We start from the raw sequence: 26,328 nt of genomic DNA on the forward strand, positions 1-26,328 counted from the left end.
CCTTTCTTCTGGTGCCTGAGGGCTTCTTTTGATGCTCTCTTTCTACTTGTTGTAGGGTTAATGTTTTGATTATGGCCCCTTCTTCTTTTTGGATGTGTGCATTTATTGCTGTAAACTGACCTCCGAGCACTGCTTTTGCTGTGTCCCAAAGGTTCTGGTAGGATGTGTTTTCATTCTCGTTTGAGTCTATCAATTTCTTTATTCCATCCTTAATTTCTTCTATAACCCAGTAGTTTTTGAGCAAGTTGTTGTTCAGCTTACATGTCCTCGATTTTTTTTCCCTCACTTTTTCTGTTTTTGATTTCTACTTTTATGGTTTTATGGTCAGAAAAGATGCTTTGGATTTTGTGAAGGCTTGCTTTATGGCCTAATATGTGGTCTATTCTGGAGAATGTTCCATGTGCGTTGGAAAAGAAAGTGTACTTACTTGGCTGCTGTTGGGTGGAGTGTTTGGTATAGGTCCATGAGATCAGGATGATTGATTGTAGCATTAAGCTCTTCCATGTCTTTGTCTAGCTTCTTTCTGGATGTTCTGTTCTTCACTGGAAGTGGTGTGTTGAAGTCTCCTACTACTATTGTGGAGCTGTCCATCTCTCTTTTCAGTGCTGTTTGAGTTTGTTTATGGATTTAGGAGCCCTGTCGTTGGGTATGTAAATATATATTATAGTTATGTCCTCCTGGTGTATTGACCCTTTAATCATTATATAGTGTCTTTCCTTATCCTTTGTGGTGGATTTTCCTTTAAAGTCTGTTTTGTCAGAGATTAATATTGCCACTCCTGCTCTTTTTGAGTGTTGTTTGGTTGACATATTTTTTTTTCCATCCTTTTAGTTTGTTTGTGTCTTTAAGGTGTTCTTCTTGTAGGCAGTGTATAGATGGATTGTGTTGTTCTATCCAGTCTGCAACTCTGTCTCTTTATTGGTGCATTTAGTCCATTTAAATTCGGCATAATTATTGATAAGTATGAGTTTAGTGCTGTCGTTTTGATATCTTTTTGTGTGTGTTGTTCACAGTGTCTTTGTTCCACTTAATTTTCTGTGCTAGGTTGTTTTTCTTTATGTATTTCCTTTTCATGTTTTTCATTGTTGTTGATTTTGTGTTTGTTGAGTCTTTATATTTTTCTAGTTTTTTATTTTGACTGGTAGGATTGTTAGTTTCCTTTGTGGTTACCCCCATTTTTTCTAAGTTTACCCCCATTTTTACCCCCATTTTTCTAAGTTTATACCAGTCTTTTATTTCTTTGTATCACCTTGACTTCTTCTCCGTATGCAAAGTCTATGTCTACATTTTTTAAGTCCCTCTTTTTTGTTTTAATGTTATCATCTTTTTCATATTATAACATCTATTTCCCTATTTTCAGTGTCTTAGCTTTGATTTACTTTTGTGATTTTCCTGTCTGGGTAGATATCTGGTTGCTCTGTCCTGTGTTCTAGTCTTGGGTTGTTATCGGTTGTTACTGATTTTCTAACCAGAGGACTCCCTTTAATATTTCTTGTAATTTTGGTTTGGTTTTTGCAAGTTCCCTAAATTTCTATTTATCTGGAAATGCCCTAATTTCACCATCATATTTGAGAGACAGTTTTTGCTGGATATATAATTCTTGGCTGACGGTTTTTTTACTTCAGAGCTTTATATATGTCATCCCATTGCTGTCTTGCCTGCATGCTTTCTGCTATTAGTCCGAGCTTATTCTTGTTGACTCTCCTTTCTAGATGACTTTTGTTTATCCCTGGCTTCTCTTAAAAATCTTTATCTTTGGTTTTGGCAAGTTTGATTATAATATGTCTTCGTGACTTTGTTTTGGGATCTACCTTATGTGGGGTTCGATCAGCATCTTGGATAGATATCTTGTCACCTTTCACAATATCAGGGAAGTTTTCTTCCAACAAATCTTCAACAATTTTCTTTTATTCCCCCCTGTTCTGGTAGACCAATCGCTCATAGGTTATTCCTCTTGATAGAGTCCCACATAATTCTTAGGGTTTCTTCATTCTTTTTAATCCTTTTATCTGATTCTTCCTCCAGTAAGTTGGTGTCAAGTCTTTATCTTTAATCTCACTAATTCTGACTTCCATTGCCACAGTTCTGCTCCTGTGACTTTTATTGAGTTGTCTGATTCTGAAATTTTATCATTAATCTTCTGGATTTCTGATTGCTGTCTCTCTGTGGATTCTTGCAGCGTGTTAAATTTGTCATTATGCTCTTCTGTAATCTTTTTGATTTCTTCTATTGCGTGTTCTGTGTTTTGATTAATTTCCTTCTTAATTTCTTGAAGAGTTCTGTATATTAATCTTTTGTAGTCTGCCTCTGGTAATTCCAAGAACTTTTTCTCCTCTGGAAAATTTCTAGATTTTTTATTTTGGGAGCTTGCTGAAGCCGTCATGGATTGCCTCTTTATGTGATTTGATATTGACTGTTGTCTCTGAGCCATCAGTAAGTTATTATATTTATTTATTTTATGTTTTCTTACTGTGTCTTAGCTTCGTGTTTTGTTTTCATATGCCCAAATAGGCTGCTCGTATGAGCTAGTTTGATTATTGGCACCTTCGAAGCTCTAATGCCCTGTCACCAGGTGCTGAGATCTGTTACTCGGTATGTGAGCTCAGGAGTCCACCCACTCCTCCTGTATGGATTCAGCTCAGGTGCCCAGGTCGATAGTAATCAAGTGTGTGGTATAGGCTCTCACTTACAGTCCTAGACAGGCTTGGGTGATTGGTGTAGGCACAGCCATCTGGCTGCAGCAGGAAGACACACTCTGAGCAAGGCAGGGTCACCCCCATGTTTTCAAGAGGAAGGCATGTCCCTGTTCCTTAGAGTGCGTAGGTGGGTGGGTTTTACCGCTGAACTATGAGCACCTAAAGCTGTTGGCTTTAAGGACTGGGGGCACCTGTTATTCATGGGCCCCTATCACAGGTGGCATGGGTGGAGTCTCCAGTCCTCAGGCCCCTGATGTGGGTAGGTGAAGGCCTGCTTAATGGGCAGAGCAGTGCCAAATGTCAAGAACATGCCACTTCACAGCTGAAACAGTTGAAGTTAGACTTCTAGTAGATACCCTCTTGTCCTGTGGTAATGAGGTAATGAGGGCCTATGCTGTTGAGATGGGCCCATACAAGTTTATGCAGGGGTAAAAGCACTCAAAGTCTGTGGATCCCTTATACCTGTGCCTAGGCAAAGGAGCTGCGCCTACCCTGAATTCCTGGCTTAGGGGAGCCAGCAGTTTATTTTTTTCCCCTATTTGCTAATTTGTTCACTCACCAAGGCAGGGAGAATGGCTCTGGGCGTGTGATGGATCCTACTTCCAGCCCAGGGGACTTGGCAATTGCTGAAGCTGGTCCCGGACCTAGTGCAGAGCAGGGAGCAGGGAGGTAAATGGGAGGGAGGTTTTTCCCTAAGAGGGATGTTTTTGATTTGTGCCATAGGCCATCCGCAGTTACTTATCTTTTGCTGGATTGAGGGCTGCTTCTCACTGGTTCTGGGTGGCCGTGTAGACTCCCTGGCGTTGGGTCTCTCCCAGTGTGGAAAATGAGCCTCCGAGCACTGCCGCTTGCCTGCATCACTGCTTACCCCCAAGCTAATCAGTCCTTAGGGGCTCAGGCTCTCGCTGGTTCAGGTCTGGCAACTCCTTGCTGCTTCTGAACTGTCTCTCCCTCCCCCTGTCACTCTGTCCTGTTCCTCAACTGTTCGATGTTCAGGGCTCCCAGATTGCCATATATAATCGAATCAGTTGTTTTTTTGGGTCTTTGTTGTAAGAGGGTCCACCAGAAGTGTCTGACTAATCTGCCATCTTGGCCCTGCCCCTGGCTTTATGTTTTTAAACTAGCCATTTAAAAGAGAACTGCATGCCAAGTACTTTCTAGGAAATAGCATCTAAAACACATTGCCGAGACCTTCACCAAAGAGGACATCCAAGCAGCCAAGAAGCACATGAAAAGATACGATGATTAGCCATTAGAGAGATGTAACTCTCTAATGAGATACCATCTCACCTCAGCTAAAACGGCATTGATTAAAAACAAACAAACAAAATACAATTAAGAAATGTTGGCCGGGATTTGAGGAGTTTGGAATCCTTATCCATTGCTGGTGGACTGTAAAATGGTATAACTACTATGGAAAATGGTATAGTGCTTCCTCAAAAACTAGAAGTAAAACTGCTCTGTGATCCAGCAATCCCACTCCTTGGTGTATACCCTAGAGACCCAAAAGTAGTCACACAAAGAGACATATGTACACCCATGTTCACTGCAGCTTTATTCAGAATAGGAAAAAAGTGGAAATAATGGAAGTGCCTATCAGCAGATGAATGGATAGGCAAAATGTACATACATATAATGGAATACTCTGCAACCATAAAAAACAATGATGGGTCCACAAAACATATTATAATATGAATGGACCTGGAGGGCATAATGCTAAGTGAAGTTGGACCTGGAGGGCATAATGCTAAGTGAAGTAAGTCAAGCACTTAGGACAAATTTTGTATGATCCCTCTTTTATAAGAAGACAAGAATAGACCAATATAAAGAGACCAGTGTTCATTGGTGGTTACCAGGGAGAGGAGGGGTGGGAGGGGGAAGCACGCTTTAGATTGTAGATACTTGTTATTCTTGATGATGAAAAAAGTGGCACCAAATGTGGGTGTAGTGAGCACAGCATGAGCAGAGTAAATGATGTTGCTGAGAAGTGCTCATGAGAAGAGGATGGGTATAGGCATATACGTATACGGGTAGGTACAGGTATATACATATGTGAAAACATAAAAGTATATGTATGTGTGAATACAGATATGTGTGGGCAGGCACATATATTCATTGAAGACACAACTACAGCTGCTCCTTAGACATAACCAAACAATTTCCGAGATTGGTTTTCTAGGTTTGAAATCTTAGGACCATAGTCTCATGGGACAACTTAGTCAATTGGCATAGTACAGTTTACAAAGTTCATATTTTACATCCTAGTGAAGTGAGTAGTGTCTGGGATCTGAAAAGCTTGTGAGCAGCCATCTAAAATACAATTATTAGTCTCTACCCATCGGGAGCAAAAGAGTAATAAGGTAACTGAAATCTAGTCTGCAAGGCTGATACACCTACTTGAGCCATGACCTTAACCACTCTGAGACCGGAAGAACTAGAAGGTGCCCAGCTACTGCCAGTGACTGATCTGACTGAGGTCACAATAGATGATCCTGATAGAATGGGAGTAAAGTATAGAACAGAACTCAAATTCTTAAAAAAGTCCAGACTGACTGGACCACCTGAGGCCAGAGGACTCCCTGAGACTTGCCCTGAGATATCCTTTAAATCTTGAACCAAAACTATCCCCTGAGATCACCTTTTAGCAGAAAAGCAGAGTGACACACAAAATAAAGAGGATATTGCCCTTTAGATCAGTGCTCCACTAGGGTTGCTATGAGTGGGAATCGACTCGACAGCAGGGAATTTAGTGTTGAGTTTTTTTTGTTTGAGTCTGAAAGGTCAGCAGTTACTCTGAAGCAACGACGAGAAGATAAGAGGGCAGGGAAACTAGAGCACTGCAAATGGAACAACCAGAACGCAAAGAGAATGTTGCCACATTGTGAAAAACGCAACTGATGTCATTGATCAGTTTGTGTGGAAGTTGTCAGATGGGAACCTCCCAACTTGCTGTGTAAAATTTCACCCAAAATACAATAAAATATTATTAAAAATAAAAATAAAACATACTGCCCAATACTTTGTTGATATATGATGGATTGCCTATCAGTTACAGTCCTTCTATTGTCTCACGCTAAAGTCAGCACAGAGCTCTCAGTACTCCTGAACTTCATCCTATTGCTACTTCTGCAGAATTGTTTTTCCTAAATTATGAGTTAGTGTGAGGCAGCTGGTCTCTTTTCAGAGATACAAGAAACAGTCCTGAGAAACTTGCCTGTTTACCATATGAAGATTCACAGGAGAAACTGCAGTGGTTTATATTCTACTGTTCTTTTGCTTAGTTAAAGGAAGAAAATTTGATGAGGAAACTGGAAATGCAAGTGTGGTTTCTTCATGTTGTTTTTGGTGGCTATTAGGTGCTTAATATAAAATAAATTACTACCTCTGTGGAAAAAAAATAGTCAACTTGAGCCCTGTTTTAACATATTTTTAGAGTGGACCCTTTTTTTTTTGGTGCTGCCTTTCATTTATAAACAGGTAAATAAAAATAAGTATGACAAAGATATGAGACCTTAAAAGTTATTTAGGAACACAGAGACTAAATGAGTGTTTTGTCCTCTTAACTAATTTTAAATACTTGACTTTTCCTTTTCTTTCAGTTCCTGGAATAGATGGAGGTGCTTTAACTGATACTAGTCTCACAGATTCCTATTTCAGCACCAGCTTTATTGGAGTCAATGGATTTGGAAGCCCTGTAGAAACAAAATATCCTTTGATGCAGGTATTTTTAGTACAAATTTATATTGCACTAAACAGTGAATTTTATTCCAGGGGCAGAGGACGTCAAGGGTCTTGTTGAGCAGGAAGTGGGATTTTAGGAGATGTTGAGGTGGATGGGATATAGGTAAGCTATCTCCTGTAGGATTGGAGTCAATGAGAGCTTTCAGGGTTGGAGATTGGGGTGGGATGGCAGTGGAGAGGGTAGAGGGTAGATATAAGTTCCACTCTGTATTTGTATGTATATTACTTAAACTTAGTAGTGATGATAGTAGTTTTTAATTTACTCTTTGAGTAAATAATGCATACATATGTTATAAAAGTTACAAAAGGTCATATGGTGAAGAGTGAATCTGTTGCCCATCTCTCACCCTGTTAACCTTGTTCTTAGTTAACCTTCCTAGAGGCAGCTACCATTACTGATTACTAGTGTTGTGTGTGTCCTTTCAGCAGTATTCTTTGCATATAAAAGCATATTGCTGGTTTTGTTTTATTTGGCTTAAAATTTTAATTTTCACTACTTGATGGCACTACCTTACTCTCTAGTTCTTTCTTGAGTTCTAGTCCAGAAGATTTTTATTTTCATTGCCCCTAAATTTAAAGCCACAATATTTGAGGAGCCTTTTATATTGGTGTGTATCTCTGAATTGTTCATTTCACCTGCTTTATTCTTTTTACCAGCTCTCTTCTTTGCTTTATCGTATGACTGCATGTACTGTTGAGAACATTTTTATTTGCATTGTTTTTTTTAGATTGGAAAGGCAGAATTTTGTAGAATTGTAATAAAATTGGATAATATTCCACTGTTGTTAATTGGAAAACTGCCATCGTAATACAGATGGTGTATTGTTCTTTCTTGTTTCTGTGATGCAGTACTTTGGATGGCTTTCTCTATAATTAAAATAAAACCAAAAACCAAACCCAGTGCCGTCCAGTTGATTTCAACTCATAGCGACCCCATAGGACAGAGTAGAAGTGCCCCATAGGGTTTACAAGGCTGCAGTCTTTACAGAAGCAGATTGCCACATCTTTCTCCTGCATAATTACAATAAAAACTCAAAAAACCCCAAACCCGTTGCTGTCGAGTCGATTCCAACTCATAGCGACCCTAGAGGACAGAGTAGAACTGCCCTATAGGGTTTCCAAGGAGGAGCTGGTGGATTCAAACTGCTAATCTTACGGTTTGCAGCCGAGTTGTTAACCACTGTGCCACCAGGGCTTCTACAATAATTACAATAGGCTATTTAAATACAAGTAGGGTTTTAAATTTCAAGTTGGACTGATTTTAAGGATTTATAGGAAGCCAGTGCTTTTCTGTATGATGTTAACTTTTATTTACATAAAAACTGAGGTTTCATGTAGATAGGCACACTACAAGTCATTTGAATTATAAGCATATAAGTAAACATGCACAGCCAAAAAAATGCATTATTATTATTTTTTTGTGAACAGTTTAACTACTTTATGTATAATTATACATTTTTTTTTGACTACCCACTATGCGAGCCACAATTTCAGGTACTTTTCATATGTATGCTTATATTTTATTCATCTGTAGTCACCACCCCCATTTAAAAAATTATATATAAATTGAACCTAAGAAATTGAGTGACCAGTATCAGTGTTACAGAATTAAAGCCAGAGCTGGAATTTGAATCCAGAATTGGTAACATACTTTTTAAGGCATTGAGTTAGATATCATATGCAAGACAAAGACTTGTGGTCATGGGATGAGGGACCTACCAGGATTGAGAAACCATAGAGACTATGGAGTAAGTCAGGAAAGCATGGGGCATATTTAGAAAACACAGAATAGCCCGATTTTATAGGATCTATAAGGTGTGTGAAGGATGATATGCATTGGGAGAGGATATTAGAGCATTTATTGACTATAAATAGTCAATTTATACAATTTATATATATCACTAACTCTTGAATGGATATCAGAATTTATATCCTAGGAATATAAGGAGCCTTTTAAGAAATTGTATTATTCTAGGAATATAAGAAATCTAAGGAAACTTAGAGGTTATGTGTCTTACCCAGGCTAATAAGTTATGGAAATGGAGTTCAAAATAGGTCTTCAACTTTGGCTTTCAGTAACGGGCTAGTGAGTAAAATTTTCATTTGATATGTTGTAGGGAGTCTTTGGAATGTTCTGCATAGGTTGTTGTGATCCAAGCAGCGTTTATAGAAAGATTAGTTTATCAGTAATATGAAAGATGGATTGGAGGGGAAGAAGCAAAGAGAGCCAGCTTTAACTTAATTGATTGAATACTCTTAATTCTGGACTCCTCAGTAATATGATGTATATATATTTTACTTTTCAGAGAATGACTAATAGTAGCAGCTCCCCAAGCCTTCTAAATGACAGTGCCAAGCCATATGCAGGCCATGGTAAGACTGATGCCTTTTGTTCTTGTCTGACTCGAAAATCAGTACATACCCATTGTAGAAATTTTGGAAAATATAGACAAGTATAAAGAAGAAAATAAAAAATTATCTGTTTTCCCACTCTGAGATAACTACTAAATTTAGGTTTTCCCCTTTTTTATATCTTAGTCTCTATGTATGTATGTATATTTGTATATATGTATACACACATATGTATCATAGTAAAGATACTTTTTATTATATCATGAGTGCTTCTCCATTGTTATAAATTGAATTCCGTGTTTTTGTTTCATAGTTTACTTAACTGTCTTTGTTCCCGTTTTGTTTTTTTTCAAGCTGTTATATTCTGATGGGCTATAGGTGTGAATTTGTGTTCATATTTTGGGTTATTTCTTTTGAATACATTGTTTAAAGTAGAATTATTGTTTCAAAGATTGTGGCTATTTTTAAGTCTTTCGATACAGAAGTTCCAGATATCTTTCTGTATCTCATTTTAAAACTAAATACCCAAGGATAGTTTTTAGTAAATATGTAACAATTGAGCACTAATGCTCTACACCAGTAAAATGTGATTACAGTTACTAATAGTGGTGAGAATAAGAATTTGCACTTTAAGTAGATATTTTATGTGTGTGTGTATCAAATCTCTATCACTATCTGGAAATTTCAACCTCTTTTTTTTGCTTTTAAAAAAATAGCAACATTTTAATATTGAATAAAATGATTAAAACTAATTTGTAACATTATGTTTCTAGCATTCCCATGTACTTTAAATGATGACTTTTAAATGATATCAAAGATCGCGTAAGAGTTCAGTAATATTACCTATTTTAAGTGCACTAAATATGTAAATTATAAAAATATTTCTTTTTATATCTTGCTACTTTATTAAAACGTCTTTCACATTGCATGATTAGTTGTTTAACATTAAACTAAATACTAATATCAGATTAATATTATTAATTACTATAATACATTGCATAAATTAATACATGGTAATTCTAATAAAAGGCTAAATCATGAAAATCCGGGTAGAAAAAACCAGAGAAATTAAGCAGCAATCTATATGTACTGCGTTATGAAGCGATAAAAAGTTCCTTTAGATGAGTGCATTTAATACATTTTTTAGGATTTCACAGATAATTTAATGAGACTGAGAAACATAAGATTAAAGCTCAGAAATGAAGCTAAAATATTAGTGTTATCACATGCATACCTTTTCAAAAACTGCTCATTTGTAAAGTAAGAAACAACTTCCAGATGTAATTTTGTTTGTAATATCTGAAGGTAGAGTGATGGAACTTTGAACCTGTTAAGTATTTGGGTTTCGTGTTTGTGTTTTGAAACATTTAATAGTTTCCATCTTTAAAAACTTAGTAATTTACCGTATCTGTTTGCCAAGAATATCAAATATCTGGTGATAAAGTTAATAATATGGATTAATCTGTAGAGTAATGGTTTTAAGGCAGTAAACCCAAGTCCAGATCTTATTATGATTGACTCCCCCTCTCCCCCTTTTTTTTATCCTTACGGTGATTTGACTTCAAGAACACATTTATTTACTGTAGGTACGCTTACTTCTTTCATAAACACACACTCCCAATAACATGGCTAAGAGTCTTTCTTCTTTCTCTCTGATTTTTCTTTTGGTTCTAAGCAAACATTCTGATCCGTATAGCTTCTTAATAAGTAGGTACTGAGTACTGGCTGAATGAGATATTCTTTAACTTGTGGTTTATTCACTAAGAAAACACATTTGAACATTAACAGTGTGTGAGGCAGTGAGTTTAGTTAATACTCCGGCATATGCTTTTTATTATTATTATAGGCATTGTCATTTATTAGGTTTGTGAGTTACCCGAGTTGTCTCTTTGGAAACTTACATAACTTACCTTCCAGATGCTCTAACTTCACCTGCTTCATCCTTGTTTAATGACTTTGGTGCCCTCAACATCTCTCAGAGAAGAAAGGTAGGTGAAACTAAAAGTTAATTAAATGGAATCTAGTGGTGATGTTGGGATTATTACCTACATAATGTCAGTATTCTCTTAAGTGTGGGGAGGACTTTTTATGGATGGTAGTGTTTTTCTTTTTCCTTAGTATATATCTCATATGCGGAATTTAATTTGTTTTTTTTTTTTAAGATCATGGAATTTTTGCATGGAATAGAGAGATTTTTATATGAATGATGGAATCCGACTGCTTGCTTTTGTTCATTTTCTTTATCTTAATGTATACTGTTTTGGGGATAGCATCTAATTTAATGTCATGGTTGTTGTTGCTTTTAGTGTAACCCATTGTAGGCATATGCATCATGTTTTAAGTTTATTTTCCGACTGCCTTGTCTAGATTTCAAAGATTCTCCCCTAATTTCCATTTTTAATTTTTCATAATTGACCGAACTGTTTAAAAAACACAGACATTTCTTCATATTAGAAATTTAACTTTATTTGGAATTGAGGTTGATATATAGATTTTTGAAGTATTTTATAGGGACTGATTTTGTGACAGTGAAAATGAAAACTTTATTTTTATGTCTTTGAGTCTTAATGAGAAACGTTAATAGTCACAATCATCTTAGAAAAGGTGATCTTTTGGTTGGGATCAGTAGCAGCTAACATTGTTCAGGAGGTTATAAATCTTGGTGGAAATTACTATAAAGCTAAGCATTTGGTTTCCTGAGTATTGGAAGAAAGATCCAAAATAAAAGAATATTAATTTTAGAAAAACTTAGATACAAGCTTAAGATGTGCTTAGAAAAAATCTGATCAGAAAGTAGTATAAAGTAAAATTCAGGAAGGCTAGATGTTCTCAAGACAAAAAAAAAAAATCTGTGGAACAGATACATTGACACCTCATATACCTAGTATTAGCTCCATTTTAAAACATGGAAGAGAACGGAAGATAATGAGAAAATAATTTTAAGCAACTCGAATTGTATAGGTTTGATTTTATAGACGTCCTTATAGGCTTTCACTAGGAAGAAATTTACTCTTACTTTGAACACTATTCTAATACATTTGGAATATTTAGTTTCTAAATCCATAGATTAGAAGTAGAGTTGGACACAAGCAGGCCATTGACAGTAGTGAGAAGTGATGGTAGACAAAGCCTGTCAGTATGGAAGGAAACAGTCAAACGTTGAAAAGCAGATACAACCTGGAAGTCAGATTATCTGGAGCTATTTAGTGTAGGAGATAATAAAAAGTCCTTAATTAGTCTTAGGGGCCCCCCACTGGCTTTTTCACATCTTTAAAATAGTAATCAGTTAATTGTAATAGGTAGCATTTCTGATATATGAATAAAAATTAAACTAGATGGTAAATTTATACTTAAAAGTGTTGGCTAATGTAAAGGGTCGGTGGAATGCAAGAGCTACTGCCATTTATTTTTGAGAAAATAGTAAAAATTTCTGGGGATTGGAAAAGGGAAAATATAGTGCCTATTCTTTGTAAATTTATTTTATTAAAGCAAAATAATAAAAGGAAATGTTACTTGAAATGTAACATCAGTATTTGGAGAAATGTTAAAATATATCCTAATGGAGCAGATTAATACAGCGAAATGAGCGCTCTGCTATGATTTTTGAGGTCCTGGATCTCTAGCTTTGTGACTTTGGGCTAACTTTCTAGGCTGTAATCTCCCATCTGTAAAATGATCAGCATGGCCTGGATAATCTCTATGGTAACTTTCATCTCTAAAATTTATTGTCTGTCTAAACTGAATGCATCCAAAAGTCAGTCTCTACCTAGAAATTCATGGTTCATGTAGTATAGCTTTGAAGGACCATATTTTATTGCCATTTACATTTAAAATAACGTATGCTCTAGGGATACATAGGTTTTTTTCAGTAGTGAGCTATATATTTAGAAATTGTGTGGCTGCAGGTTGCATATATTTTAAATTGTTAATGGTTGAGTTGAGAAGGCTTACAATGTCTTCATGTTAGAAATACTCTTGGCATGTTACATATTGTGAACTGAAGGCAGATGAAAACTGCCCATTGTTCTTTTGTCATGGTAATCCATAATGCCTGTTTCATGATGGAATTTTAGTGGAAGTAACTCAAAATTATGTAAATATTTAATTATAATTTCAGGTTTATCTAAGCCAGCTAGTTTAGTGACATTTTATTTCATAATATCGAAGAATAGGTGGTTAGGCCCTACTTAATACTGTTTCATAGCTAGTTAAGTAAATCATTTTTGAAATCTCTCATTTGAGCCAACGTCTGGGCCACATATGCTGGTTTTTACCTGTGGGGTATGTGAATTACTAGGACCAGATCTGTCAAGTGTCTTTATTGTAGAGAGTTTTACTTTGTGGTTTGTGGAAATTGTAAAAAGACTGATGTTTTCTCTGCTTCCCTCAAATCTAATTGGAGAGGCAGTACATGAAACTAGTAGAGAACATTTTAAGAGCAGCATGTCAGTTAGTGCCAGTTTAAATATCTGGTGATTGCTATGTAACAGAATTCTCTAGATCCAGGAGTTTGTGGAGAGAGATGTTTTGAGTTGGATGTTTTGATGAGGAACATGGAGAAGCAAAGATACCTAGGCAGAAGATATTGCTTGATTAGAGGTAGGAAATTAAGTAAATTTTTTATTTCTCTTCCTTCTGAGTATCATATATAAGCTAAGAAAGTATAGCTAAGGGCCTTGTTATCTTTAGGAATTTGGTGAAGTGTAGGATATAAAAGATAATGCAAAGAGGTTCATTACCATTCATCTATGTTGTATTATTGTTGCTAGATATGTAAAAAACTTCCTCAAGCAGTTGTATACTGAGAATATACCTCAGGGCACCTATTTTCCACATTAGGAATGCATAATTTTATAAATAGAATAAAAATGTATATAGCTATTCTTGACTAAGGGTGGTGGTGGAAGAAATTGAATTATGTCTGTGTATTGTGTGGGAGAGTTAAGTTCCCGAAACACAAAATAAGAGGTAATAAGAGGTAATAGACTAGAGTTTAATATGTGGGGAAATCTTAACAGCAAGATAGGTAAAGTTAAAAGTGAGCATTGGTGTGACAGAAAAGGACAAGTATGATTTAGACAAGCAGTAAAATGATCGGTAAGAAATCCTTTGGGAACAAAGTATCTATAACAAAGTTAGACGTTTAAATGCAGACAGTCATAAATGAAGTGATTTAGTGCTATGACATCTTGCTAGCTATTGTTGCTAAGCTGTGATTTCTGCAGGGCGATCACATAGGGTTGATGCAAATCCTAGTCAAAAGATGAGAAGCCTTCAAAATTTGCCTCTTGCATTCCTGGCTTCCCCTTTTATATCTTTTTTGGCTGATGGCTTTCTTCACCCTCTTTTTTAGCCACCTAGGTATTGAGCCTGTCATTAACATTTCTTTGGTTGGTTTTACTTTAATATGAGGTTTCAGTCAATATGCAGATTTTCACTTTTGTAATTACTTTTTAGGCTGTAATAACAAGTTAACTTCTTTGGGGTTGGACGCCAAAGATTTCTGAACTGTCATGTTTATTTCTTCTGTTCTTGATTTGAAAGCCGTTTGTTAGAATGGGGGAAGTAGGATGAAAAGGGGCTAGCTCATCTGCTAATTTGTGAGGAGATGTAGGTGGTGGAGGTCCAGTTCTGGATTATTTTTCTTGAGCTAAAAGTTTACTAGCAGTACTTTTTCTGCTCTGTTCCTTATCTGAACCCAGTTTGGGTTCCCCTTACCACTGTTCTCTAACTTAAGAGTACTCATCCCTCTATGTCTTTACTACAAAACTTACTAATGGTATATATTTTATGTTTTCTGACTAACGTTCAAAAATTTCATTGTAGCATTTCAGTTTTAAAGCTTTGAAAGTTGACTTCTGTATTATTTCTGCTCTAGGCAACAAAATATGGAATAATCAAGAAACGAGAGACTATTACTGCAGAGTTCTTTTATGGAGAAAGCAAAAGTAAATTTGGAGAAATTAATAGTATTATAGCATAGGCAATCCAGAATGTAAATACTTGTATAATTCTGCAATGATTAGGTCCTTTTTGGAACATCAGATCAAGTACTGATCTCAGGAAAAATAAAAGATACAGAGAAAATGAAGAAACTGAAAAATAACTGAAATTTTAAAGGAAATTGCCATCTAAAACTTCATTTGTAAAACAATTGTTTTTAAGTTCTTTATGTACATTCTCAAAGAAGTAATGTTTTACTTAGAGTTTAGATTCCCAGGTCAGCCACATTAGTTTTACCTATGAATATTATACAGTAATGTTTCTGTGGAAAATTATATTTAGAATTCTAAATGTTCTCAAAGCTGTTCTTCCTTTACTGGAGTTGCCTAAATCTCCATTCACTTCCATCACTTGTCAAGCTTTTAGAGTGTGTACTATCCCAACATAAGCCAGATGTGTCCTAGGGTAAAATCACCACAAAGTTATAGTAAAACAAAAAGAAAGGTTTTATTTGGCATATATTCAAGGAGGCAGAAGTAGGAAATGGACAAGCATGTTGCCAGAGCCATGTCTGTCTGAGTCCAAGGAATATTACAGAATAGGCAAAAGTGGGAAAATGAGCAAGCAGTGCTGCTACAGCCATGTCTGTCCAAGTCCGTGGAATATTATAGAACAGACAAAAGTGGAAGAAACGGACAAGCGTACTGTTAGAGCTGTGTCTTCCCGAGTCGGAGGAACAGTTACAGAATCATCAGTACATATTAACATCACAAATAGGCAAAATCATTGAAAGTGTCACTTTTTTACCGATTGGCTAAAAACAGCCAAATCACTGTGATTCTGTGTTTTAAATGGTCGTTCTTAATAATCATTGATACAGGTTTTAGTAAGACAGGAGGGTCTTCATTGGGCCAAGAAATCTTACTGTTTACTAAATGCTAATAGAAAAAGGTAAGAGTGGAGAGTACGTGGGTCTTTTGTGCTGTGTATGTGAAAGTTTCCCTAAACAATGGTTTCAAGATTGTCCTAGCTACTGTCTTTATACCTCAGGGCCCTGTTGATGTGTCCTGGTGAGTCCAGCTCCAGCTGGGTCACATTTTTTATGCCCGGGAACAGGGAATAATGGCTCCAGTATTATCTCCTAAATCAGATGTAGGTGAGGTGTTAGACTTAAAGATAAATATATGCCCCTTATGAAGACTAGTGGAGTCATTGGAGTCTTAGTTCCTACAGGTGGAGGAGCACCCATGGATCCTGATAAGAGCTTGCTCACAGACTGTTGGTGAGTTTTTTTTTTTTTTTTTTCCTGTCAAAAAGCAAACAGTAGGAATAGTAATAACCCAGCAGTATTGAATAATGATTAAGGTTTTAGAGCTTGGTCTTGACACCAGACAGCCTGAACTGAATCTGTTTCTTCACTGATTTTTCCATGTCGTTAAGCTTCTAGTAAACCCTTCTGTTTCCTCATTTGCAAAATGAGAATAATAACACTTAGTACCTACTATGTATGGAGCCCTGATGGCATAGTGGTTAAGATCTTGGCTGCTAACCAAAAGGTTGGCAGTTTGAATCCACCAGCCACTCCTTGAAAACCCTATGGCGCAGTTGTACTCTGTTCTATAGGGTCACTATGAGTCGGAATAGGTTTGATGGCAATGGGGGAAGTATAGTTGTTTTGAGGGCTAACTGAGATACATTGCCTGGCATAGAGCGCTCAGTATATGATCGCTGTTATTGGTAATAATACATGGTGTTAGCCTAACTACCCCAGCCTTGCTTGGGAATTGTTAACTCTTATTAAATAAATCTTTGTTGCTGCTCACCCTGGGTCAGGCTGTAGTAAAGTTGCTCACTGGAAGAGCTGCTCTGAGGATGCCCACCTTTTCTTTGCAGTGTTCAGATTCCCACCCCCATTAATTTTTTCTGCCTCCCTACATAGCTGTCAGTGTCTCAAACTATCCTCCAAGTTTGGTAAAAATCTATGTTGTGTTTTTTTGTGATGTAGTGGTAGACAGAGAGAAATTTGATTTTTTATATTGACAGTGATTTTCTTTGTTCCAGGTAGTATGCTAAGCTTAAATATTCTTTTTAAAAAGTTAAGTGTTTTATACCTTAAACCACCCCAACAGTTCTTTGAGGGAGATTATTTGTTTATTTTTCATTTTACAGATTGGGAGATGGAAGTTTTGAGAGATCAAGTCATTTACCTAGAATAATAAAGATAATATTTATTTACATTTCAGACAAAAACAAAAACCTTGCTATATAAGGGAAAATGAGAAGAGTAAGATGATTGAGTGAGTCTTGTATAAAGTGAAAAACGGAGAGGTAATACAGGAAGAGGCCATTGATAATACGGAGAGGAGGAGATAAAACATCGATTAACCTTATGGCTGCTTCTTTTTCTACTTACGTGATTATCTCAGTGTAAATTTCTGTAAATACAATTTCTAGGGCAAGAATGCACAAACTTTTGATAAATGACAGAAAGCCTTTCAGAAATCCTTCACAAATATATATTTCTACTTATAAGTGCTGGTTTTTCTATATCCTTGAAAACACTGAGTTATAAACATCTTTTATGTTTTTGTAATTTCATATCCAAAAAATAATTTCATTGTTTATATTTGATTAGTGCTATTGAACTCTCTTTTGTGGTTATTGGCCATTGATGTTTCTTTCATGTCCTTTGTTCATTTTTCTATTGGGTTATTTTTTTAAATTATTGTAAGAGCTCTTCGTATTTTGTTGTTAGCTGCCCCCCAGTTGGTCCTGACTCATAACGACCCCATATACAACAGGATCCTACTGTTGTGATCCATGGGGTTTTTACTGGTTAATTTTTGGAAGAAGATCACCAAGTCCTTCTTCCTGGTCTGTCTTGGTCTGGAAGCTCCACTGAAACGTTTTTAGCATCATAGCAACATCAGGCCTCTACTGACAGATGGGTGATGGCTGCACATGAGGTACATTGGCCAGAAATTGAACTAGGGTCTCCCACATGAAAGACGAGAAATTCTGCCACTGAGCCACCGTTGCCCTTTCTTTGTGTATTAAAACCTGTTGCTGTTGAGTCGATTCCAACTCATATTGACCCTATAGGACAGAGTAGACTTGACCCATAGGGTATCTAAGGCTGTAAATCTTTACTGAAGCAGACTGCCACATCTTTCTCTCGAGGAACGGCTGGTGGTTTAGAACCACCAACCTTTCAGTTAGCAGCGGAGCGCTTAACCACTGCACCTCCAGCGCTCCTCTTTGTATATTTAAAAAAAAACCAAAAACAAAAAACAAAACTCATTGGCATCGAGTTGATTCTGACTCATAGCGACCCTATAGGACAGAGTAGAACTGCCCCGCAGGGTTTCCAAGGAACAGCTTGGTGGATTCGAACTGCTGACCTTTTGGTTAGCAGTTGAACTCTTAACCACTGCACCACCAGGGCTTCCTTTGTATATGGGGGATTTAAATTTCTTATATCATACGTTGCACTCTCTTCCATTTTGTTTTTTGGTCTTGAGTTTCACAAATATTTATGCTGTTGGTTTTTAAGTGTTGTACTTAACACTGATTATCTTTTAGTAAATACATTTAAAAAAAGAATAAAATGTTAAGCTAACTTTCGTTAAAATAAGATGGTAATTCCCTCTATGATGAGTTATCGACCTTAAATTGAGAGGACTGCCATTGTTTTTATGCAGTTAATTTGAATCCACTGTCATTTTTATTGCTAATACTCTATAGTAAGCAACTTCCCTTAACAAGTGGTTATGTGTGATCTCTCTCCTCTGCATTTCACTTGGCAGATGGCAATGTGACTTCTTCCTTTTGCTTGTCTCCAGGTTCAGTCTATTGTTTTCCTAAAATGCTGTATAAGTAACATTAGATAAAAAGCTTTTTTAAAACTATAATTTCCTGTAGAAAAGAGCTCAACTTTGATATAGGCGAAAAATTTTTTTTTTTCCTGCTAAGAGTATTCCAGATTAACTTTCTAGGATTGAGTTGAGATAAAGATAAGCTTTGGAAAGAACAGATTAAATTTTGTTGTTTCAGATGAGAAGTTCAACCATGTACTCTTTTTTATACTTTATTTTAATCAGTGATTTGTGTGAAGTGACTGCTTGGTTTCGTTTAGTCGAGAAAGATTCCTCCAAATTCATGACTGCAAGGGAAGTTTGTTGTATTGATTGATTAAAACACAACTCTCACTGAGAGATTTTTGTTTTGGAGGCTTTTTTTTCCCTTAAGGTGTATGTGGTAGTATGATGTTTTGACACTTTACTGTATTTAAACACATGTGAACTGAAGTTTGTGTGCCTTTTATACTCAGTATGTAATACTGTTGGCTATAGCCATCATCTAGTTTGATGGCTTTGGGGATTTTGAGTTAGTTCTCTTACATAATGATGATAGTTTAGTAAAACCATGGTGCATTTACCGTTTGAACCTGAGAACTAATAGATCATTCTGAGATTATCTGATTGGCTTTATCATAGCTCTACTCTTGCCATCAGATTTACAGAGTGTTTAATTGCTAGTATTAAGAATTTGGCATTACTCCCTATTTTCCTAGAAAGTATAGGGATGGGAAAAGATTATTAGTAAAGATGAGTTTGGAATTCTCATCCACAAACAAATTAACCTAAATTTAAAGCCAAATTTAGCCAAAACCATGTATAATTTCCCCCAGCTCTGTTTTATACCCAAGATTTGTTCTTGAATTTTGAGAATGTGAAGGCAAAGCTTAATTTTATTTCTTTGAATGAATGAATGAACTTTGTCTCCCATTGATCTTCTACATGCCAATTGGATTCAAAGAGAGATTGATTCATTTAGGAATTTGTATTTGATCATTTCAGTATTAGCTAGAGTAATACTAAGATTGTAATATTTAACGAATATTATAGAATGTGAAGTATATTTCTCTGATTTGGAGACAGACTACCATAGTTAAGAGTACTAGCTCTGGAGTCAGATCTTAAGTTAGTTGCGAGATCATAGGTGAGTTACTTAACCTCTTTTAAGCCTCACTTATCTGTAAAGTGGGTATAATAATATTGCCTCTCTAACCTAATTGTAGTAATAAATAGATTAATGAGTATGAAGTGCCTGGCATAATGCCTTACTTTTGATTAACTACTATCTTGTCTTTTAAGTTCAGTTGCAATAAAAAGCATTTCTGAAGATTATTCTGCTTCGTTTTAAGACTGAAGTTAAGCAAGGGTAAAAACCAAAACCGAACCAGTTGCCATTGAGTCGATTCTGACTCATAGTGACCGTATAGGACAGAGTAGAACTTCCCCATGGGGTTTCCAAGGAGTGCCTGGTGGATTCAGACTGCCGACATTTTGGTTAGCAGCCAGCCTTTTAACCAGTACGCCACCAGGGTTTCCAAGTAGGGGTACCAATGTAAATTAAAGCAAAAAGGAACCTTTTGCTAATAAGCCAGTAAGCATTTTAGCATAGACTGGTACATGTTGATTACTTTTGCTGAAATTAATATAAACACTTTTATGAGCATTGTAGTTTATAAGTTATTGTGGAAATAATTTTCCTGACTTAAAAAACAAAACCAAAAAAACCCTTTTATTCACTTTCACTCAAAATATCTTAGTAACTTGGCATGACATTTTATTTTTCCACATCTTGTATGCTGGTACCATTCTAAAGCAAAAGAGTATCAGAAGTTACAGTTTTGATGTTCCAGTTCATTTGAAATTGAATGTGGCCTTACTCAGGTGGTTGCCTTTTCTGTGAAGTCTTCTTTGTCTCTGCCCTATTGGTACTTTGATTATATATGCCTTACTATGCAAATATGTCACAATGAGTTATGTTTTGTTTGTAGGTCTGTGTTACCTACTAGATGGTATTCTCCGTTTGAGGAAAAGGTGTGTTTTTAATTCATCTTTGTATTCCAAGTACTTAGAATAGTTCCTCATACCATGTAGGTTTTTAAATGTCTAGTGGAAAATATATTTTTCCTGCAAGGAATAAATAATAGTTCAAATAATTTGGAAATTCTCTTATAGATGAGGTTTTACTATGATTTATGTTCTATGCAGTGAGACTTCTGTACGTAATCTTCCTGCCTCACCATCGTGATTTGATTTCTATTGCTATCATCTCTTTTTAGATGTCATTTTGTATTCTGTTGCTTGTGGTGGTGTTTTAAATGGTGTTGATACCTTATGTCTTTTGATTCAGTATTACATAGAAGGGTTTACTCCTGGATTAGAGTTTAATCTAATGTCTATACTGGCACGTGTTTGGAGATACCTAAGAGACTTATAGGCTAGAGTCTTTTGGGGGTGTAGTAGAGGGAGAGAGGAGTAACAAATTCCTCTTTGGAAAAACAGAACCATAATTATATACTGAGAGCTGTTGGAGAGGGAGAATAATACATTGGATTTATTTTATTTAATATTTTTGAACATTTTATTGTGTAGATTTATTTTAAAACTTTTTTTTCTGTATTGCTTAATTCACTACTCTGTAGAAAACAAATTGCATTAATTGTAATAACCGGGTTAAAAGCAAGTCTGAATTTGTGAAGGCTCTGAATTACAGAAGACCATTTAAAGCATTAATTTTATTGCTTTCAAGTGTCTGACTGGATTTAGGTTTCTGTGTATTAGTCCTATTTGATAGGTTGTACTTTTGGTTAAGTAAATAGTCTTTGATGTGTTGTACTTTTTTGAGAGGGTTAGGATAATCTTTAGCCCAGAAATTTTCTGAAATACAAGTTTTAAAATAGTCAAGGCTTAATTAAGGCTATGTTACTCTTACCATACATAAAGCCTTTTTGTAGCTGTCTACTTGAATGCAAAAACTTACATGTCTTTGATCTTTTACTCTTTCCAAGGAGTTCTCTTACTAGAAATAATTTGCTTTAAAATTCTTTGGCTTATAAGTTCATGGCTTGAACCATGAAGGGTACATATTAATTCTCATCCACAAAAGTTGCTTGTGATGTAGACATAGAAAGTAACTGAATTGGTCAAACATTGCATAAAGGTGGAACTATTTTAACCTTACAAAACTTTATCTACTGCTGTAATTTTGAGGTAGGTAGTATAGTTGCCTTTCTTAATGCTAGTGTGATCCCCCCACCCCCTTCATTAAATCAAAGATAACATAGTAGGAGGCCTGTTTGTAGAGTGGAGAATGTAGTTTGCATGGGATAATTTCAGTGGGCATCATTTTCCAGGTCATTTTGAAACTTAGAAATTGTTTTCTTCTAGTTGGTTGTCTTTATAATAGAAATTAAAAAAATATATATTTGTCTGGTGATGATACCGTTTTTTGGGAAGAAACTTAATTTTAAATATTTGTTTCAGCAGACTTACTGTATCTCATAAAGGAACAATTAGTGTACAGAGACTTTTTTTATTTCAGGTTTTAAATTAAATAGCTTCCCAAGCATGTGTCAGTATTCCATGAACAGGAAAATATATATATATACACACACACAAGTTCCCTTTAAGGTGCAACTTAGTGCAAATTTGCCATACTTAAGAGAAGTCAGATGGTGGAAACCATCATTATATTTCATGCACAAACACTCTGCCAACCACTGTTAAGATTGTTTACTGACTTTATTATGTTAGCTAAGGAGTTTATTATTTTATTAAACAACAATTTATGATTTTATTGAGCACAATGAAATTTGTATACGTATTTTATTTTTTAGTTTGAAGTTAAGTTTCAATGCTCAGTATAAAAAGAGAGAGTGACTTGTACCCTGGTTTGATGTGCATAGAGCTTTAAGAAGTATTGAGTCCATTCCGTAAGAGTATCCTTCTTATTAAATGAGGTAGTTCTCCGTGACAAATCAGGTAGCAGGATGGGGATAAGAAAAAGATACAGTTTGGAGAATTTTTTTTATACCTGTATTTTGTGCCTTTGAAGCCATTCCTTCATATTGCAGTGAGAATAGGTAAGTGCCAGTGGAAGAAATTTTGCAAAGCATATACTTTGCTGATAAGTTAATTTCTATTCATAAAGTCTATCAAATCAGATTATAATGTATTTCTTTAAAACATCTGTTGCTTTATAGGACTGTGGGTAATTTTGGAGGTGTGGGGTGGGGGTGGGAGATGGTGGGTGGTAATAAGATGTTAGAGGGAGTGTCTTAGAAATTTTACCTGTTTCCTATTCCACCATTCCCGATAGCTTCTGTATGTTAGTTATGTTAGTTTAGATTAGTGTGGCGGATGTTAGGAGTGGCCTGGTTTCTTTCCTTCTTTTTCCTAGCCAAGAAAGTATCGCCTGGAGGAGAGGCTAGTTCCGATGGGATCAAAGGCACGAAAAGCAAAGAACCCTATTGGCTGCCTTGCTGACAGGTGTAAATCAGGAGTACCCATCAATATGGTTTGGTGGAACAGAGTCACAGAAAACAATTTACAGGTAAAAAATTTTTATTAGACGTTTTTTGAAAGTGAATATCTTGGCTGCTTTCTGTGTCTGTGGGGTGGTGGGTGTGAAACGATTGGATGACAGCTGATATACTCAGGTGATTTAAAGAATTTCTTAAAGTAAGGTTAGTGGCCAATTAACCAACTAAATGATTTTGTTTATTGGCTTTTTGCACTTTCTCTGATTCTAGTATATTCCCCTATTCTTTTTATTAAATTTATTTTTTCCTTTAGGTTTTTGTTAACAGTTGAGTTTAGTTATTTCTAATATACAGAGTTCTTCAGAGCGCTACGTTAAAAAGTCATATAATAAAATTTATTACAGAAAGTTCCATTTATTTGGAATCTGAACAACAGGAAGAAGCTTCATGTTTTCTTTTTGTACATTTTTACTGTAAAGTGAAAATTGTATATGAACAAACGTATTAAGGATTTATTCTAAAATTAACTTCAGTAATGTTGTCATAAGGTTATTATAGATATATGTTGTCATAAGGTTATTATAGATACCTTTCAGTCTTTAACTCTGCCTTTACTTGTTGGTACTGAATAATGAAAATTAATTTTTACAACTCCAAGCTAGCTTCTGTGTAAAATTCTGAAGTATCTACAAAATAATTTAAATTATGTTCAATTTGAATTTGGATTATTATTAGTATAGTCTTATTTTTTAAAAAATAGGCTATTGTTGTATAATAGCAGATAGTTCTGTTAATTAGAATTTCTGTTTAACCAGAAGTAGAATTTCCTTCCTTTCACACTTCTGAATAAACTGGTGTTTTAAATATATTGCTAGCTAAAGCCTGTAATTCCACATGTATATACCATACACAGAAATAGTATAACAAAGTTAACAAGTTGGTTTTATTTTGCTCATCAGCCTTGTATCATAAAGGGTTCTACAATATTTTGTTCTGTTCGGTATCACTACCATAGCAATGTCTGCGTTGCATTGGGCACAAGAGTAAAGAAGTTGTACCCGAAATATTGCAAAACGTGGTATTTACCCCAACTGAAATTTTGGTTAGGATGTTACTAAAGATAAGGAGAAGCTGAGGAGATCCACATAATCATATACTTAAAATTTTATTGGAAAGTTGTGGATATGACCAATTATGAATAGCAAATACGGTTGTTGTTTTTTTTTTTAACTTTTTTTTTTTTAAATTGTACTTCAGGTGAAGGCTTGCAGAACAAATAGTTTCTCATGAAACAGTAGTACACATATTGTTTTATGACATTGGTTAACAACCCCACAACATGTCAACCCTCTAACTTCTTAACCTTTTTTTTTTTTTGGTGAAAATACACATAGCCAAAGATACACCATTTCAAAAATTTCTACATGCATAGTTCAGTAACATTGACTATGCTCTTCCAATTGTGCTGCTATTCTCACTTAAGATGAAGGCTTACAGAACAAAATAGTTTCTCAGTTAACAATTACTACACATGTTGCCCTATGACAATGGTTAACAGTCTCACAACACATCAACAATATCCTTACTCAACCTTGGGTTCCCTATCACCAGCTTCCTTGTCCCCTTTTGCCTTCTGGCCCTTGTCGCTGGACTCCTTCCTGTACCTTGTTAGTCTCATTTGGTTTTATGGGACTGTCCACTCCCAGGCTGAACAGTGAACCTCGGAGGTAACTTCACCACTGAGCTAAAAGGGTGTCTGGGGGCCATACTCTCGAGCTTCCTCCAGTCTCCTTTAGGCCAGTAAATCTGGTCTTTTTTTTGTGAGTTAGAATTATGCTCTACATCCTTCTCCAGCTCTGTCCAGAACCCTCTGTTGTGATCCTGGTCAGAGCAGTCAGTGGTAGTAGCTGGGCACCATCCAGCTGTACTGGACTCAGTCCGGTGGAGGCCTTGGTAGCTGTGGACCATTAGTCCTTTGGACTAATCTTTTCCTTGTATCCTGTTCTCTTCATTCTCCCTTGCTCCCGAAGGGATGAGACCAGTGGAGTATCTTAGATGGCCGCTCACAGGCTTTTAAGACCCCTGAACACTACTCACCAAGGTAGAATGTAGAACATTGTCTTTATAAGCTGTGTCATGCCAATTGAGCTAGATGTTCCCCGAGACCATGGTCCCCACAGCCCTCTGCCCAGCAATTCAGTCCCTCAGGGAGTTTGGATGTGTCTATGGGGCTTCCATGACCTTTCCTTGTACAAGTTGTGCTAGTTTCCCCTGTATTGTGTACTGTCTCACCCTTCACCCAAGATACCACTTATCTATTGCCTATTTAGTGTTTCCCCCCCACCCCTCCCATTCCTGGTAACCAACAAAGATTGTTACATTTTGTGTGTGAACTTTTTCATGGGTTTTTACAATAGAGGTCTCATACAATATCTGTCCTTTTGTGATTGACTTACTTCACTCAGCACAATGTCCTCCAGTTTCATCCATGTTACGAGATGGTTCACAGATTCATTGTTCTTTTTCGTTGCATAGTACTCCATTGTGTGTATGTACCATAGTTTGTTTATCCATTCTTCTGCTGATGGGCATCTCGGTTGTTTCCATCGTTTTGCTATCATGAACAATGCTGCCATGAACATAGGTGTGCATATGTCTATTCGAGTGACGACTCTTATTTCTCTAGGATATATTCCTAGGAGTGGGGTTGCTGGATCGAATGGTATATCTATTTCTAGCTTTCTGAGGAAGCGCCATATCATTTTCCAAAATGGTTGTATCATTTTGCATCCCCACCAGCAGTGGTGGGATCTCCCCGCAGCCCCTCCAACATTTGTTATTTCTAGTGTTTTTGATTCGTGGCAGTAATGCCAGGGTGAGGTGGTATCTCATCGTGGTTTTAATTTGCATTTCTCTAATGGCTAGTGATCGGGAGCATTTCCTCATGTCTGTTGGCCTCAATACAGTTGTTTTGCTGAAGTTTTCTTTCCTTTGTGATCAGTAGAGAGATTTGATAGGGGTTACAATTGTTTTTCACTTTTATAAAGAAAGTCTGAAAATAAATTGGAACCCAACTGTATTAGAACAGATAAAAGTGGAACTGGAAGGGATGTTGGGGGGTTGGAACACTGGTAAATGCAGAGGCGTAACCACATGACCTACCTGGAACTGCCTTATCCAAATGGCAGTTCTGAGGTACTCCTTTTGAGTACATTTTAAAAGTCATTCCATTAGTATCAGAACATACACTATAGTTATGCT

General features: G+C 36.1%; 1 protein-coding gene across 12 annotated transcripts in view; it reads left to right on the forward strand.

Moving 5' to 3' along the window:
• PAN3 (poly(A) specific ribonuclease subunit PAN3) overlaps positions 1–26,328 on the forward strand; it is a 179,423-nt gene that overhangs the window by 30,382 nt on the left and 122,713 nt on the right. For 10 of the 12 annotated variants that reach the window (XR_002825269.1, XR_002825270.1, XR_002825271.1 and 7 more), the window contains exons 2-5: positions 6,296–6,417; positions 8,744–8,810; positions 10,707–10,777; positions 22,986–23,138. Coding sequence is in view for 9 of the 12 variants with exons in the window: in XM_004384143.2 (XP_004384200.1) it covers positions 6,296–6,417; positions 8,744–8,810; positions 10,707–10,777; positions 22,986–23,138 (413 nt within the window). In the remaining 3 variants the exon portion in view is untranslated. The remainder of the gene's footprint in view (positions 1–6,295; positions 6,418–8,743; positions 8,811–10,706; positions 10,778–22,985; positions 23,139–26,328) is intronic. The other 2 variants (XM_023738499.1, XM_023738500.1) reach the window with 1 other exon arrangement.

Source organism: Trichechus manatus, unplaced genomic scaffold, assembly GCF_000243295.1.
Source record: "Trichechus manatus latirostris isolate Lorelei unplaced genomic scaffold, TriManLat1.0 scaffold00118, whole genome shotgun sequence".
Classification (NCBI taxonomy): Eukaryota; Metazoa; Chordata; class Mammalia; order Sirenia; family Trichechidae; genus Trichechus; species Trichechus manatus.